Source organism: Australozyma saopauloensis, chromosome 6 (genome assembly GCF_035610405.1).
Source record: "Australozyma saopauloensis chromosome 6, complete sequence".
Lineage (NCBI taxonomy): Eukaryota > Fungi > Ascomycota > Pichiomycetes > Serinales > Metschnikowiaceae > Australozyma > Australozyma saopauloensis.
The window spans coordinates 790461-806575 of NC_086136.1; the positions used below are offsets into that span (position 1 = coordinate 790461).

Genomic DNA, 16115 nt, shown 5'->3' on the forward strand with positions numbered 1-16115 from the left:
ACCCCACGGCTGCACTGCACATGGTGCCGGCTGCAAATGCTGTCGGAGCTGATGTTCTCAACAAAATGGTCTACAATGCAATAATCAACGAGTCGGTTCAAGTATATCTGTAGAATTGAAGAAGTCAATTTAGTCTAATGGTGTCTTCGTACGCCTGGCCTGCAAATGCTATAAATAATACACCACTAGTGCCTCTATTTGGTGGGATCTGCGAGCACATCTGAAAAAAATTCGTCTGGATTGAATTCTCCAAGGCTTTGGTGAAGCGACGCACTTGAAGTGGGTAGCGCATCTGCATTGAAGTCATATCTCTCAGAACCATTCTCATAGGACGCTATCGTAGCTTCTATTTCCTCTCTTCTAGCGCGTTGTTTCTCTATCACATAGTGGAGGTGTCGTATGTAATCAACGGAGGTCAGAAGAATTGATGCCTTGTTAGGCTTTATCTCTTTAACCTTGGTTGCCTCTATCAATTCCTTGAGCTCCTTTGACAAAGGTTGCGACAGCTTCTGCAATATTTGCGTGGCGCAAACCTGTGGTGTGAGGAGGGAAGGCGGCACCAAGACTCCCAAGATTTTGATTTTTTCCTTGATGAGGTCTCTGCGGCGTCTCTCGACAGCATTGTGGAACTCTCTTCTTCGTTTAGCTTTCTCTTCTTGTGTGAGGTTCTGACTCGAACTAGTCAAATCCATGGTTTTTCGTGATTGTGCACTGGGCCCCGTCGGAGCAGAGACTCCGAGACCTTGTTGGGGAGGAGGGGGAGAAAGCGCACGAGACAACAGGGCCAGTGTGAAACTGGCGGGATTCGGAATAGACGCGCTTTGTGTGAGGTTCATTGGTGGTGGCGAATTGAGGTACGAATTGGAGTATGGCGAGGCTAGGGTATCATAAGAGCCATCATAAGCGTTAAATTGTGGCGATACAAAGGCATTGGGCGAGAGATACAGATCCATGTTCAGCGGAGCAGGAATGCTAATACCGCCCTGCGGCTGTATGTCTGGGCTGAAGGCGCTGCCATGATACGAGTTGCTGAATGCGTTCTCATCTATTGGGTTAAGCAGAGAGAACTGATTGGAACGTGTGTTTGGCGAGAAGTACTGAGCAGAGCCGAACATGTTATTGTCAGTTTCTGGCTGCGGTGATATGATCAGATCCAAGGCGGTAAGCGGATCGTGACTAGATACTCCAAAACCAAATTGGTCAGATCCAGTGACATCGTTTCTGGTGAAGTCAATGCCACCAACAGGATCCATGCCACCCACCGGAGATACATTATTATGATTGGGCGACGCTAAAAAGTCGAATGTCTCATAGTAAGGGTCATTTGCGGATATGGCGTTGGCTTCCCTGCCCGTGTCTTGCACATTCAAGTCGAAAACTGGGTTTGGATTGGAATTGTGGAGGTAATCAAACTCCTGGTAGCCCACATCGGGGTCAATGGGTCTTCCTTTCTCTCTGTGGTTCATTTTATGCGGATCTCCAATGGGGCTGTCCCTTAAATAATCCTCCATAGTTCTGTTTCAGTGAGTCAGTGGGGAAGGTGATAACAAGAGCGCTGGATAGAGAGAAGTCTGAAAATCTAAGAGGTTGGGAGCACTCAAGTTACTTCTATATGCTTTTGAATTGGCGAGTTTGCGTAATTGAATTGCCAAACCTGCTTATCAAGGATAAATACCTGGAGTTATTAGGAAGTTCATGCTGGTAATCTCAGTTGAGAGTCGATACCTGCACACAGACCGGTTACCCGCAATGGAGGTATTTCCACAGTTGAACAACTGGGGTATGTGAGAAGGTCTGTAATGCTGCAAAAAAAGTGATTTTGTTGGTTTCGAAATTTTTTGGAATTTTTCACATTTCTCCTTCACATTTTCCTTTTTTTTAGCCGGATTTATATTGGGCTCTGTGTAGGCCGTATTCTGTGTATTCAGGCACTTTCGAGGAACAGGGTCCATACCGGATATTCGTGGGGATGGCAGCCATGGATACTTCAACTCGAGAAGATTCCAAGAATAAAGCTCGGCAAAGAAATATTAGTGTTCAAACTGATGTTGTATTGCGTGAATGACTCTTTTTTTTTTTGAGATTTATTGTGTCCAAGCTTGTGACAAGAGGTTCAATGGCAATTTTAAACCTTGTCAATGAAGCAATTGGATGTAGAATACCACTCGTAGAACAGTAATAATAGATTTCATGGAATCCGGATTGAGATGAATAGCGATTCCAGACAATCGGGCGGCGTGGTGGACCTTTTGCAGAATTTTCCACTCACATTTCCACACTAGGCATCAAAAACTCAACAAAGCCACAAATTCTTGTACTCTGCAAAAAGAAACTATACAAGTGAGCCGCCAAGAGTGATTTTCTATCAATTTTTCAGATAAAAATTCATAAATGTTCAGACTGGCTTGTCTATTCGAGTTAGACATATGCGTGAAAATAGCAAGTAGAATGACGCGCCAATAAAAAGTACCACCCTTACCAACTCGTAAGAATCAAGCTTTCTCCAGTCCGAAATTTGACAAGAGAATCGCATTCCTAGCTGGACTGAGAATACTGCGTCTATCTAGATCACACAACTACAACTCCTACATATCCTATTCGAACAACAAGAAATAACCAATTCGCGAATTCAGAGGTTCAAAAAAACCAACAAGGTTATTTTTAGTGACGACAATCACGCACGAACCTGCAAGAACCTCGGCCACTCTCCAACATTAAACATCACAAGAGGCCAAGAGATGGTGTATCACTTCCTTCACATAGATGTTCTGTCTAAGTCAAAACCAAGAGGATGTACAGGCACAAGTCTCCGCCAAAAACCATTTTCAGCAGGCGCAACTAGCAAAAACCGACTGAAGTATTCCGCAAAACTTAAATTCATGACACTGGCTCGAAGATCTAAATCCCAATGATCAGGGACGGATTATTTTGCTTCGTCTGCTCTCGCTACACTTTGGGATAACTGTGGTCCATATCTAGATGCATGTCACGACACCTGTTTCCTAAACAGTGGTGAGACAAGTCCACTTCAACGCGAACCAAAAGTTGCGCACGAGGTGTTAAACCAAGAACTGGGTACCTCGCGCCTGATTTTACCGAATCCTGACTGGTTCAGGAGGCACCCAACCCTCACTTACACCCCATTTGGATGCCAAGAAGCAGAACTGCACAAACTTTGGAGATCCGATACCTGTCACCGTTGTGAACACTGAGGAAGGATCGCAAAGAACAGAGCTCATACAAAAGCCACCCAGCAGAGGCTAGAGCCAAATAGGGTTTGGGGAGGGGATGCTTCTATGGGAAGAAGTTTATTCAAGTCCTTTCAAGTATGTTTTTTTGCCAGGGTGAATCGAAAGCCAACCACTTGAAGATCCTCAAGATTCGGGTTCTGCTTTGGAAAGTTTTTTACAGAAATTTTTAGCGGGATATGTCGAGTTGGCACAATGACAATACAGTCTTCCAAGGAATACTCTGGTGAGCCCCACCAGCGCCTGCAGGTGCGGCGGCTTTTAGGGAACTTTGAGTGTCAGAGGTGACAGAAGTGAGGCACAATCTTGAAAGTAGATGATCCCTAGAAGAGAGAGCGTGTAGTTCAAGCATCCCGCTTTCAGGCCTTCAGATTCACTTACCCGCTACGTAATGTATCTTATCTGGTCAAATTCTGAAGAGTATCACCTTAGACGAACCCTGAAGGTATTCAAACCAGGACTCTGTGTCGCGGCCTATAATACAGGACGCATGGTAACTAAATCGGTGGGGCGTGAAAGGTTAGACTCCCAGCTTAAGAGAGCCTGAATAGCAAACAAGAAAAATCAAGTGGCTCAACAGACCCATTTGGGTATGGATGCACTGTTGCGTGTTATTGTTCTGCGCGAGATTGTGTGCCCGGGAGACCTGGTCCCTTGTTTCCTTTGTGCCAGGCCATTATTCTGTACTGCAGTCTGCCTATCTGCTTGCATGGGCGGTCCAACCTGCACCACCACCTTCTTTCGTGAATGCTATGATGCTTTGGGAAAAATACAATAACTTCCAGGATGTCAGGTCTTGTATGCTTAAATAGCTACGGTCGTACCGTGCTTAATCGATACACTTTTCTGCTTGCATTTTTCATTCTTTAACACCCTACTACCATTTCCAAGTCATATCTATACCCATTTGAGTTAATTAAGAGACGCCTAGCCCTTACGAATCTGTTCACTCAATTGCTTTGCTAGAAACCTACGAATTTGCTTCCTTTTTCAAGTCACAGTATTATAAACCCTGTTCCTATCTAAAATGATGTTCATGGTTGTGAAAAGAAAATACACCCGCATGGGACTAACGGCATTTGTCTTCTTAAACCTTTTCTACTACTTTCTGTGGACTTTTCTGCTGAATTTGCCTCAGCTCGAATTAGATAATCTAGATTCTCTCTCAGCGTCGCTGAAGTTATCTGGCTTGGAACTTGAATCTTCCAAACGCTTCAACAAACTAGCGAATGAGCTAATGAAGAGAAAACTCCGAGAAGACCCCGAGGACGTTTTCTATGCATTTGATACCACAATTACAGCCGATAAGACAGAGCTCAAGATTCCAAACTATATTGGAGCACCTGAGGAGGAGCGTCTCGCCCGTGCTCCATTTGACCCACGTTTCACATTGGCAGCCTATTATCAATATTTGATAGAAGATACGCGGCCACTAAAAAAAATAGCGCTTCCTTTCCACTGGTCTGACTGGGTTGATCTCCATCAATTGAACAGCCAATACTACAAATCAAAGGGAAGGATCTCATGTAAAGACTTCGACCACCGCCAATATGAGAATGAAACCTATTCTCATGACGACGATGATGAATTACATAGAGGTGCCGCCGACTTAAAAGATTTTTGTCGTGATACTTTGGACAAGAATTCTGCTTTCGAAATGCGAATGGAATTGTTCGCTCATGGTGGCAGAATGTTGCCCGAAAATGCCATTTTGGCAGGAAAAGCGTATCTCTATACATCAGCGCCAAATCCAATTTCCATTTTATTTCTTACAAAAGAAGGCTTCTATCATATTCCACTCCTGAGCACACGCAAGTCGATCTTACAAGGCAATGCCGTTGCTGCATCATTGGCAGCCTACAAAAATACGCATGAACTGGTCAATACACTTGACCTCTTCCTCCAATTGAAAAAAATTCGTCCCGTTCAGAACGAATATGTTGTAGAAGCTTATGAGGTCAGTCTTTCACACGAAGACTTTGTTTTGGATATTGAAAAGCTTCAAGATGACTTGGAAAACACACAAAGACAAAAGAATTTGACTATGCACGAGTATAGCTTCCAAAGATCCATTGAAGAATCTTTGGCTAAGGGTAAAGAAGCTCCTAAGTATTTCAGTGAAGCCAAGGTTTATGACTCTCCAATCGGCGACCATTACGACTGGCGGTTCTTTAATGGTATTGCGTATCACAATGACGAAAAGCCTTTGATTCTTCACCGAATGACTCGTTCTTGGCTCTCATTTACTCGCAAAGTTGGGCTCAAAACATGGGTGGCACATGGCTCCCTCTTAGCATGGCAATTTAATGGGATGGGCTTTCCTTGGGATGATGATGTTGATGTGCAAATGCCAATTCAAGAATTTTTGAGCATGTGTAGACACTTCAACCAGACCATGGTCGTTGAAGATACCGAGGATGGCTTTGGACGCTACTTTTTGGATTGTGCCACGTACGTGACACAAAGGGCTCACGGAAATGGGAACAATAACATAGACGCAAGGTTCATTGATGTAGACAGCGGCTTTTACATTGATATCACTGCTCTCGCTGTCAGCGAGGAGAGGATTGATGCACGTTTCAAAGATAAAATTCCTCAAAGCTTGATAGACCGGGAGGCTCTGACTGAAGAGATCAACAAATCCTTGAGATTGTACAATTGCAGAAATTATCATTTTGTGAGCCTCGAGGAAATTTCCCCTCTCGTGAGAACTGTTTTCGACGGGGAATGGGCCTACGTTCCATTAAACTACCCAGTTTTACTCGGAAACGAATATGGCGACGGTATTTTTCGAAGATCCCACCAAGGAAAGCATTTTGTGGGTCAGTTACGAATTTGGATTAAAGAGGAGATCCTAATTCCATTTCTCCGTCACCCCAAGCAATGGAGAGAATATTACGAGAATAGGGGCAGAGTCCCTCTGGAAAAACCAAAGCAAATAGATGGGGAATTGACCGGTGAAGAGCTGTTCAGGTTGCAAAATCTCTCAGAAGATGAGTTGCTCCGTCTTCTACAGCACGATGAAGTTTTTCTCCGATACCAGAAAACCAGAGATACCACTTTATTTCACGAGTTTGAGAGTATGAGGCTCTTGCACAAAAAATCCACAGCTGCTATGGTCAAGCAGGTACCAGATTTGCCTCCTTTCCGCTACGATCCGTTTTTATTTCTGATGCGCCAGCAATATTTAACTTTTGAGACAAAAGAGGCCAGGTATGAAGAGTTGTTCGAGGCGTCTAAAGATGAAATAATGGTCAATTGGCTCAAGAGCATAAAGTCAATCAAGATGTGATATAGGAAACACAATCATTTAGATTAATTGTCCGTCGGGTAGCTTTCAAGGTGGGCTTACGTTAGATCAAAGACCAACGGAGCTCTCTGATTGAAGGTCTTCAAAGTATCTTACATTGCGCTTTGAATATTAGAATTTTTTGCAAGCCATATTAATACATGTCTGATTGTAATCTGAAACATAGGTTTGGAATCCGTTAAAAGTATGCACGTTGAGATACTAGAGAATACTAAGCAATGACAGACCAAAGCTGTCAAAACGACATCTTGTGACTTTCTGTGATATTGATGTATGCCTCACTGCGCGATAAGACAGGATTGGAGGATTCGCAGGTATGAGATGGCTTTTTAACAAAGAAAATATCATTTCTCTTTTAATTGGTATGTAGTTACATCACGCATTGATTCCTTCTGCGTTGAGAAACAAGACAAATATAAACTCTTGAAGCTGGTTTACCAATGGAGAAGAAAAGAATTTTGTGAATAGATGATTGAGAGACAACTCAATAAAGGGAAACATATAGTTGTGGCCGATTTCAACCATTGGTTTGGTAGATTTAGTTCCTTGAGCCACAATTTTCCCTTTGTAGACGCTCACGACGAAGTCTATTGAATTCTTGACCTTCGCCGTCAACTTCTTATTCATCCCACAAGCAGCCCTAACATCTAGTGGTTGATGGTATCTTGAGTGTCAAAGAAATCGAACTAAAGATCTATGATTTCTCTTTTTCTTCCACTTTCAACCAGTTCGACAATGACCGGCATCCGCTTTTGACCAGGAAGCATGAAGCAGCCTTGGGCAACATTCACTCTTGATACTGTTGTCCCCTCTGTACCGTTAATACATGCTATTTGTGTTTCCTGTGTTTATTCAAACATCAACTCGATTAGATCGAGATCAATTAGTTCCGCGGAATACAATAGGTGCATCCAAATTGGAAGGATGTATTAGGCAAAAATCTAAAGAAAAGACGAGATGCCTCTTTACAAACGCGGAATCCCTGTTCTTTTTGCTATTTCTATCCTTATTGTACCCGTCCTTCTCCTGGCAAAGGCGTACAAAATTTTGAGAAATAACCAAAAAGCGAAAAAACTGGAATGCTATGAGCGTTGTAGAACTGGTAGACTACAATGGCAACACTATTGATCAAGGGAAAAGGCGTTTGAACTTTTGGTTCGACCATCAGATACATATTTAATTGGTACTAATATTCAACAAAACATATATGTTTGAAACTCACTCGAATCCGTGCTATTATCCTATCTAGCACCACCAATTCCTGCAAGATAAGCCAAAGACCATGTACGGGACATACCATCATCAATCAAGTCTCTATTCCAGTCTCCTCCAGCAAACCATTGCCACGAGGCTCGAGGGTCGAAGAGACCTTGATTGAGCTTGAGAAGTCCCCTCCATCCATTAGGAATTCTGTCAACAATACCAGCTAGTTTTGCATTCCATTCTTCAGCAACGAAGGTTGGGCCCCTGATGTATGATGATACTTGCGTGACAGGAATCATATGAATGCCATGAACGAATTCATCACCAATAGTACCTCTGCCAAAGAAGGTTGCGTAATCAATTTTGTTCTCGAACCAAATACCGGCGACCTTATTTTGGATGAAGGGACCTGGCTCATCCTCGTTGTCTGCCAGATACAAGTAGTAGCGATTCATCGAGTTTCGCATGATTCCCAACATCAAATTTGCTGACATTTCCATCTCTTCATCACCAGTCACCATACCATACAATTTAAGAGCATGAACAGAATGGTAATCTTCCGACGATGATTCTTGATTTTTTCCGTCACCGCTTGGGAAAATGCCGTGGGCAAAGGAATGACCGTGATACCAGTCAAAATTTCTCCACTGAGGGAAGTATGGATCGTTATCGACGGGGTTTGCATAGTCACGGATAAGAGTTAAGGCATAGTCCTTCACTAGATTAGAATTTGCCGATAACCATTCTGGTTCGATGGCAGCAACAAGGGCAATGGCATGAATATGATAGCCATAGTGAAAGTGATGGTCATTGTAATTGGAATTTCCGAAGTCAGCATCGGATTTTGCCGTTGAAATCACGCCCTTCCATGTATCATCATAACATAAAGGATACTTCTGGAAATTCCGAGCGTACTTCTCGATAGCCAACTTCACTCTTGGTAAGACGCTATTTAAAATGTCTTGGTCACCGAGGATGGAGTGGGCGACATAAGCGATGTAGGCGTACTTGTCGAGCTGTTTTCCTCCAAAGTACATCAGGTCAAGATCGCATTTGCCGAGTATATCGTCTTGAGCCTCTGTTCTTGCTGCTTCCCGAATAATGTTCTTGACGTCGTCATTGTAATTGTTCCAGTCGAAACCGAAGCCTGGAACAGATGTCCATGGATCAAAGCCAATATCGAAAGGAAGATCGGTAAGCTCCATGCTAAGGGAATCGGTGTTGTATCCCCTCATCACACCATTTGTAGCAGAATCTAACGTCAAGCCAGTGAATGTGGCCAGTACATTTGGCGCAAAGCTTGAGTATTGATGTGGAAGAGCCCACACAAGACCCTTTCCTGACGAGGAGAACCCATTGTTTGAGTAGTTGATAGAATATCTACCAACTCTGGAGTTTCGATCCACTTCACCGGAAATCGTAGCAGTAAGAGGATAGATACCACACACTGAGTCGAATGCTAAAGAGTCGCCCTTACAGATCTGGATAGTAATTCTGGTTGACTGGCGGGAGGCCACAATATGATTATTATCGCTGAGACTCAACATATTGCCTGGATCCTCGCTGACGTAAATGGTCCAGGTTCGTTGGTCAAACAATTTGATCCAGTACTTGGCGCATTGGCCATTGACTAAACCCTCTTGGCGCATTTCCTGGACCCCAACAGAAGAGCTAATGACGGGTGTCTCATTGTAATAAGTTCCCGTAACAAAGCCCATACCGAGGACGAGCGGCATGACTAACGTCGCCTCTCCCCTGGTTATCTTGACTGTGGCGGATAATTTCGATATGCTAACCACATTCGATTCGATGTTATTCCAATTTGGACCAGTAAATGTGAACAGCCTGATCTTCGGAGGATTGAAGTAGTATTGTGGAGGGTTCTTCTCTGGCGGACCAAAAACGATCTGGTTTCTTTCTGTGTGGTTAAGCGACATACCATGGTCTGAGTTTCCGTCCCTAGCTACCCACAACAGGTATGGTAGAGTCCAAACAGGCCATGATTGGTTGTCCAACAAGAGATTGTTGAAGCAATTGTTGGTCTGGATGGGACCCCACACCTGAGATCCTACTGGCGGTTGGTTGTGTTGGACCCTGGCGTAGATCTGTGGAGGTGGATCAGAAGAGATTGGTTTGGAGAACAAGGAGACCATTGTAAAAGGAATTGAGCGAGAACTGAGCAATTGAGATGAGTAGTAATTAGCAAAAAAAAACTGTAGCTATCAAACACAGACACGGAAGAGTTTGTTGGTTTAAGTAGTTGTGCGAAATGGGTGCGAAATGGGTGCAAATTGGGGTAGGTCACAAAGACTGCAGACGTTCGGAGGGGCTTCGAGACAAGAAAATGGAAATGCCTGTAGAACAAGTCAATTTACGGGCGAAGAAGACACATGCAGGCCGCAGGATCTAATTTGATTCGAAATATCCAATGGTGTCTCTGATTCATATGACGTGACATATTGGTTATGTTCTTCTTTAGATTATCTAACTTAGGCCGAATTGCAGACTTCCGCCTCAGGAGCATCAGAATGGATCTCTCCATTGGGTCAAATCGTCACTTAAATGGGTCTAAAAAGAACTACCGGTAAGTGGATAGAGCCTTACTTTGAGCTTTCTGAGAAAGAACCATCTAAGAAATTTGCGGTTCAGTTGTCCCATACATGATGTATGTATATACTATACTAGTCTCATGTATGTCGGTAGAAAGGCGAGGGACCTGGAAGTTTCGCCTAGACCATAGAAAAGGACAAGAAAAAAAAAAAAAAAAAGAAAGAAACGGAATCTGAGAGAGTTAACTTACTACCAGCAATTGCAGAACTCCACTTTTACCATTCTTAATTAAGTCTCACTTCGGAATTTGCAGCTACTGATATAGCGCTTTCCACGCGCTTTCTTAGCGCTTATCAATTCCGTCGTATTACTTAAGCCACAACACACCCATGCTTCAATTCAACCACACACAATGTTACTCAATTCCCTCTATACCGTTGCCCTTCACCTAGTGGCTCTTTGTGCCGCCCACAAACCTCACTCTGAAGAGGGGACTGTGATGGTCGAGCCCCTGCTTCATGAAATGTGGGGCCAATACTGGCCCTTTCAGGGAATCAATACATTTGCCCACTTGGAACATGAAACGTGCCTCGTAAACCGAAATGCAAAGTATGACGTCGGAATTATCGGAGTGCCATTTGATACGGCTACTTCGTATCGCTCCGGCGCCCGATTCGGCCCTCGAGCTGTTCGGGCTGCACTGCAAAGGCAAACCTCCATCAGAGGGTACAATCCCCGCGCCAACTTCAACCCATATCAGTCATGGGCGACCATTATGGATTGCGGAGATATTCCTGTGACGCCCATGGATAATGAGTTGGCGTTCCAGCAGATGACTATGGCTTTTGAGGAGTTATTATTCGAACACTCAAGCGAGAGTCAGCCGCCTCGCTATGTGGCAGTCGGAGGAGATCACTCAATTTTGCTTCCACATCTCCGTGCGCTCCACAAATTGTATGGTCCGCTCAATATCATTCATTTCGATGCACATCTAGACACTTGGAAGCCTGACAAGTACCCAAGCTTCTGGCATACTCCACAGAGCGAGGTCAACCATGGCTCTATGTTATGGAAGGCTTATGAAGAAGGTCTCACCACCAACAAAAACGTTCATGCTGGTCTTCGTACCAAATTATCTGGACCTGGGGATCTCGAAGACGATGATGAGCAGCATTGGCTTCGAATCTCTGCCGATGATGTGTGGCTTGGTGGAGTCCAAGAAGTTGTTAAGACGATCATGAAGCGGGTTCCAAAGGATACCCCCACCTATATAAGCGTCGATATCGATGTACTTGACCCAGGGTTTGGATCTGGAACTGGTACTCAGGAACCTGGTGGATGGCTTCCAAGAGAGCTCATTTACGTTCTCCGCGGGCTCGAAGACTTGACTATTGTCGGCGCCGATGTTGTGGAGGTGAACCCGGACTTCGACCATGCCGAGATCACTTCGACCAATGCCGCCCAGGTTGTCTTCGAGCTTTTGACCTCGATTGTAAAGAAAGGTCCATTGCAATTACCATTCAACAAGGAACCAAAAAAGACTCCCTTCAAACCTCAAAATGATCCCATTCAAAACTCTCAGGAGTACGAGCAAAAACTCGAATCCTTGAATATGGAGCTCAAAAGCGTAGAAGAGTTGAAGTCAAAGTTACTCCACCAACTCAGAAGTTTACAAGACAGCAACTAGCTAGTAGATTATGGACAATTAATGAAGCAAGTAATGAATGCCAATTACAGTCTCACGTAGGATCATGTCATTGTGGTATTACTATATGAAACATGCGATAGAAGTGTACTAAAAGGGCCATGCTGTTGGCATAGCTGTGCCGCAGCGAAAAGCGACGGGAAGTAATGAACGCAACGAAGAAAAGGAGTTTTATGCACGGAATTGTCTACAACAAGAAGAGACCGACAGCCAAGGCACCAGCGGCACCGTAGGTGATGCCAGAGATACGAGCAGCACCAGCCTTAGAAGAGCTGGAAGAGGAGCCGTTAGTACCGTTGGCGGCAGCGGCAGCGGCAACAGACTCAAGAGCATCGGTAATGAAAATGGTGGTGGTCACAGGCTCTCTGGTCTTGTCAAATCTACCATAGACATGGGTGCCAGTCTCCGATGGGGAAGACTCAGCTTCAGTCTTGTCAAATCTACCGTATCTGTGGGTACCGGTCTCAGATGGGGAAGACTCGGCCTCAGTCTTGTCGAATCTACCGTATCTGTGGGTGCCGGTCTCGCTCTCGGAGGACTCGGCCTGAGTCTTGTCGAATCTACCGTAGACGTGGGTACCGGTCTCAGATGGAGAAGACTCAGCCTCAGTCTTATCGAATCTACCGTATCTGTGAGTACCAGTCTCGCTCTCAGAGGACTCGGCCTCGGTCTTGTCAAATCTACCGTAGACATGGGTGTCAGTGCTTCCATAAAAGTAGACGGTCTCAGTAGAGGCTGGAGGAGCCTCCTTGGCAAGGACCACGGTAGCAAGGGCACCGGCAGCGACACACGACGTCAACTTCATTTCTGGGATATCAAATGGGTCGAAAGAGTGGGGTTTTGCAGTAAAATGGCGGGTGCAAAGTCGGAAAACAACGCAACTCGGGAGTGCGAATACAGGCCAATATATGTATTTTGCGGGAATTTCCCGTGTCCCAATCGGGAACCGAGAGAAAACAAGTGCCGGAAGCGACGTCACGTGAGCCGGCTGCGATGGGCCCGCCTTTATTAACTAGTGGGGTAGGGTATTGAAGAAGGGAAAAAAATAATTTTACTTGGCTAAATAAACTACTGTGAAGAGTATTGTTCTCGTTACTTAAAATTATACGTATATTCGTACCGGCTTGTGTAAGCTTGAGTTGTGGCTCCGGATGTAACTATGCCATTGGGCTGGCTACTTTATCCGATAGGCTTTTAGGAAGCTCATTGTCGGCCGGCATAATTTTTGGTTATATGCTCCCGAATATTTTTTACGATTGCTAATTTGAAATGATTCTAAACTCATCGATTATGGCTTGATTTAGTTTTCGATGGTTCTAATCAATTTTTGTTTAATAATCCATTTCGGGACGTAATGATTTGATGGGAAAGTGCTGGTTGCAGAGATGACTTCACTATTTCCTTCGTATAATTTAGAGAAAGACAGAACACAAGTAAGGAAAAATGTATATACTGGAATATGAAAATGTTTATCGCATGGTGTGGTTTTGATAAGATACTCGAATTTTTCTCCAATCATATTTTCTTCGCAAATTTTTGGGGTCTCTTACATACATTTTCTTCATTTTAAGATACCTTTCCTAAGCAAGATTGATATACTCTGGAACTTGAAGAAATCCACAATATTCCCTGTTTTGAATTATCTTCGTGTGTAGCTTGAAATCCCAATTTTGTTTCTTTCATTTATTACTATTCAACAAAAAGACACATAGCACCGCAGATGTGCCTCTTGTAAATCAAGGTATCGCTACCCAATGTCGAGGTGTTCCCCCGTAAAAACAAGGCAGGCGAGTCTTGCGTAGTCAGGGCTCGAGTCGCGTCCTTTCATGAAGTCGGTCTACACTCTCGTATTGACTTCATTCCCATATGTTGCATCGCATGGCCATATCACATTCAAAACTGGAAGTTTTGGTTGTTTTGAGCACCATTGGTAGGCACTCCAAAACCAAAAGAATCTCCGTAAGCCTCTGGCTGCAAGCCATCTTCATTGAAAGCATCATCCTCATCCTCGCCGAAGTATTTCTCGATGATTGTGTAGGCCTTGTTGTATATACTCTCATTTGAGTTGGATTGACAGTTGAAGATCTTCTCCATTCCACCAGCCTCTTCAATATGCACGGCATACTCGTTGATGGTTGACAGACGTTGCTCTTTGTCTAATTCACCAATCTTCAAGATGTTCATTAAGGAGTCCAAGGTGACTTCAATGATCTTGGCATCAGCAATAGCCAACAAGTCGCACAATGGCTTGATGCATCCTTGGCTGACCAAATAACGGATCTGGTCTGGGTTGGTCAAACCACCGGAACTAGCGTTCGAAATAGCCCAACAAGCCTCCTTCTTGGTTTTGTAGTCACCCTGAGACAACAATCTGATAATAGGTGGGATCAAGTTAGCATCGATAACGGCTTGGATTTGTTCAGAGTTACCTGCTGTGATATTGGAAATAGTCCAACATGCCTCCTTTCTCAAAGTTTCCTTGGAAGACACCAATAATGGACCCAAGTGGTGTAAAACGCCAGAGTTAACCATAACCTGTGTCTGCATATCGTTACCGGTGACAATATTACCGATAGCTCTCAATGCTGGGGTCTGGACAAGGGTGGAGTCGTGAGACAACAATTCGACCAAACGGTGTGGAATTCTAGCATCAAGAACAGCCTGGATAGCTTCAGAAGTACCGTCACTCAAGTAGGAAACGGCCCATGAAGCATCGACCAACGTCTCGGAGTCAACAGAGTAGATCAATTTAGCCAATACAGGAATAGCTTGCTGAACAATACTCCAATCAGGTTGGGGGTTCTTACCACGGCACAAGTTTGACAAAGTCCAAGTGGCAGTACGAATCAACGAGATCTTGGTGGTGTTGAACAAAGCCAACACAGGCTCCATGGCACCACTAGACAACACAAAGTCCCTGTACGTGGTGGAGTCACCAGCCACATTACCCAAGGCCCAGATAGCTTGCTCCTTAACTTCCAATGAGGGAGAGGACAATAACTTAACGAAGTGAGGTACAGCGCCAGACTCGACCACGACACGAGTTTGGTCAGAAGAACCAGATGCAATATTGGTGAGGGCCCATGCCGCCTCGAGTTGCAACATGTCAGGCTGACCCTCCTCCATGAACGAAACCAAGGTGGGAATGACACCGCTGCGAATGACCAAATCAATTGGAGGGTTGTGTTCTCTGCTCAATACTTGTCTGAACTTGACAGTGGCGTTCAAGCGTGTTTCGAAGTCTGTCGAGTGGATTGCCTCCAACATTCCTGGCAAATCTTGCTCCAACTTGCCGTAAAAGGATTGCTCCTCACGAGTAGTCATGCTGTAGTCATCAGCTACATCCTCGTCCTCGGAATCATTGGCGTTGGCTGCATTGTCCACGTAGTTTCTTCTTTTGGCAAGGACTTCCTCTCTCTTCTGCTTTCTCAAATCAACTTGATGGGTCTCTCTTCGTCTACGCAACTCATCGCTCTGGAAACGGCCCTTGTTTTTGAAGTTGGTGCGCCGATACTCGGGAATAAATTTATTGCTGGAGTCCTCCATTATAGCTGACGTTGTTAATGCTAATGCTGTTTGAAGAAGAATATGTGCTCGGTGCAGGTAGCAGGGCTGTGATGGCTTCGGTGTGGTAGATAGAAATTCAAATACGATTAAAAGCAAGTGTACCAACAAAAAATTCGGCTTCTCAATAATACTCAGTTTTTTTTATTAAATATAGATAGACAACTTGAGGGATATTGTGAGGTGTTGCAGAGCAAAGTAGGAGAATGGTGGAAATTCTATTACCGATTTGTAGCAAAGAATTCTGATTACAAGATTTTGCTATGTCATTTCAACTGTTTCGGTCTTTCTGGAATTAGATATTTACATCAATCCTGGTCAAATCGATGGAAACGGAATTGGATCGATTTAAAAAAGTGGATCTAGCAATTTTAGGCAAAGAGAAACACCACAAAAATCATATAGATTCAATCACGGTATTAACCATGAATTTATACAAAGTAACTCTTTGAAATCAGAAAGTTCCAGGAACCTACTCTGGTTTCTAGCTTAAGGCTGCACATCTCAAACATTGAAGACTTCGTCATGGATGGTT

At 44.2% G+C, this 16115-nt stretch overlaps 6 protein-coding genes across 6 annotated transcripts; 2 read left to right on the top strand and 4 right to left on the bottom strand.

Moving 5' to 3' along the window:
- Positions 1 to 194: 194 nt before the first annotated feature.
- On the bottom strand, positions 195 to 1511 carry PUMCH_004925 (uncharacterized protein; the record flags this gene model as incomplete). Its single annotated transcript, XM_063023841.1, has 1 exon — positions 195 to 1511. One exon carries the CDS (start codon positions 1509 to 1511, stop codon positions 195 to 197), a length of 1317 nt encoding a protein of 438 aa, XP_062879911.1.
- A 2764-nt stretch (positions 1512 to 4275) lies between these two features.
- On the top strand, positions 4276 to 6540 carry PUMCH_004926 (uncharacterized protein; the record flags this gene model as incomplete). Its single annotated transcript, XM_063023842.1, has 1 exon — positions 4276 to 6540. The coding sequence occupies one exon, from the start codon at positions 4276 to 4278 to the stop codon at positions 6538 to 6540; it is 2265 nt and encodes a 754-aa protein (XP_062879912.1).
- Positions 6541 to 7799: 1259 nt separating this feature from the next.
- PUMCH_004927 (uncharacterized protein) lies at positions 7800 to 9914 on the bottom strand (the record flags this gene model as incomplete). Its single annotated transcript, XM_063023843.1, has 1 exon — positions 7800 to 9914. One exon carries the CDS (start codon positions 9912 to 9914, stop codon positions 7800 to 7802), a length of 2115 nt encoding a protein of 704 aa, XP_062879913.1.
- Positions 9915 to 10723: 809 nt separating this feature from the next.
- Positions 10724 to 11998, top strand: PUMCH_004928 (uncharacterized protein; the record flags this gene model as incomplete). Its single annotated transcript, XM_063023844.1, has 1 exon — positions 10724 to 11998. One exon carries the CDS (start codon positions 10724 to 10726, stop codon positions 11996 to 11998), a length of 1275 nt encoding a protein of 424 aa, XP_062879914.1.
- A 205-nt stretch (positions 11999 to 12203) lies between these two features.
- On the bottom strand, positions 12204 to 12821 carry PUMCH_004929 (uncharacterized protein; the record flags this gene model as incomplete). Its single annotated transcript, XM_063023845.1, has 1 exon — positions 12204 to 12821. The coding sequence occupies one exon, from the start codon at positions 12819 to 12821 to the stop codon at positions 12204 to 12206; it is 618 nt and encodes a 205-aa protein (XP_062879915.1).
- Positions 12822 to 13909: 1088 nt separating this feature from the next.
- PUMCH_004930 (uncharacterized protein) lies at positions 13910 to 15562 on the bottom strand (the record flags this gene model as incomplete). Its single annotated transcript, XM_063023846.1, has 1 exon — positions 13910 to 15562. The coding sequence occupies one exon, from the start codon at positions 15560 to 15562 to the stop codon at positions 13910 to 13912; it is 1653 nt and encodes a 550-aa protein (XP_062879916.1).
- Positions 15563 to 16115: the final 553 nt, after the last annotated feature.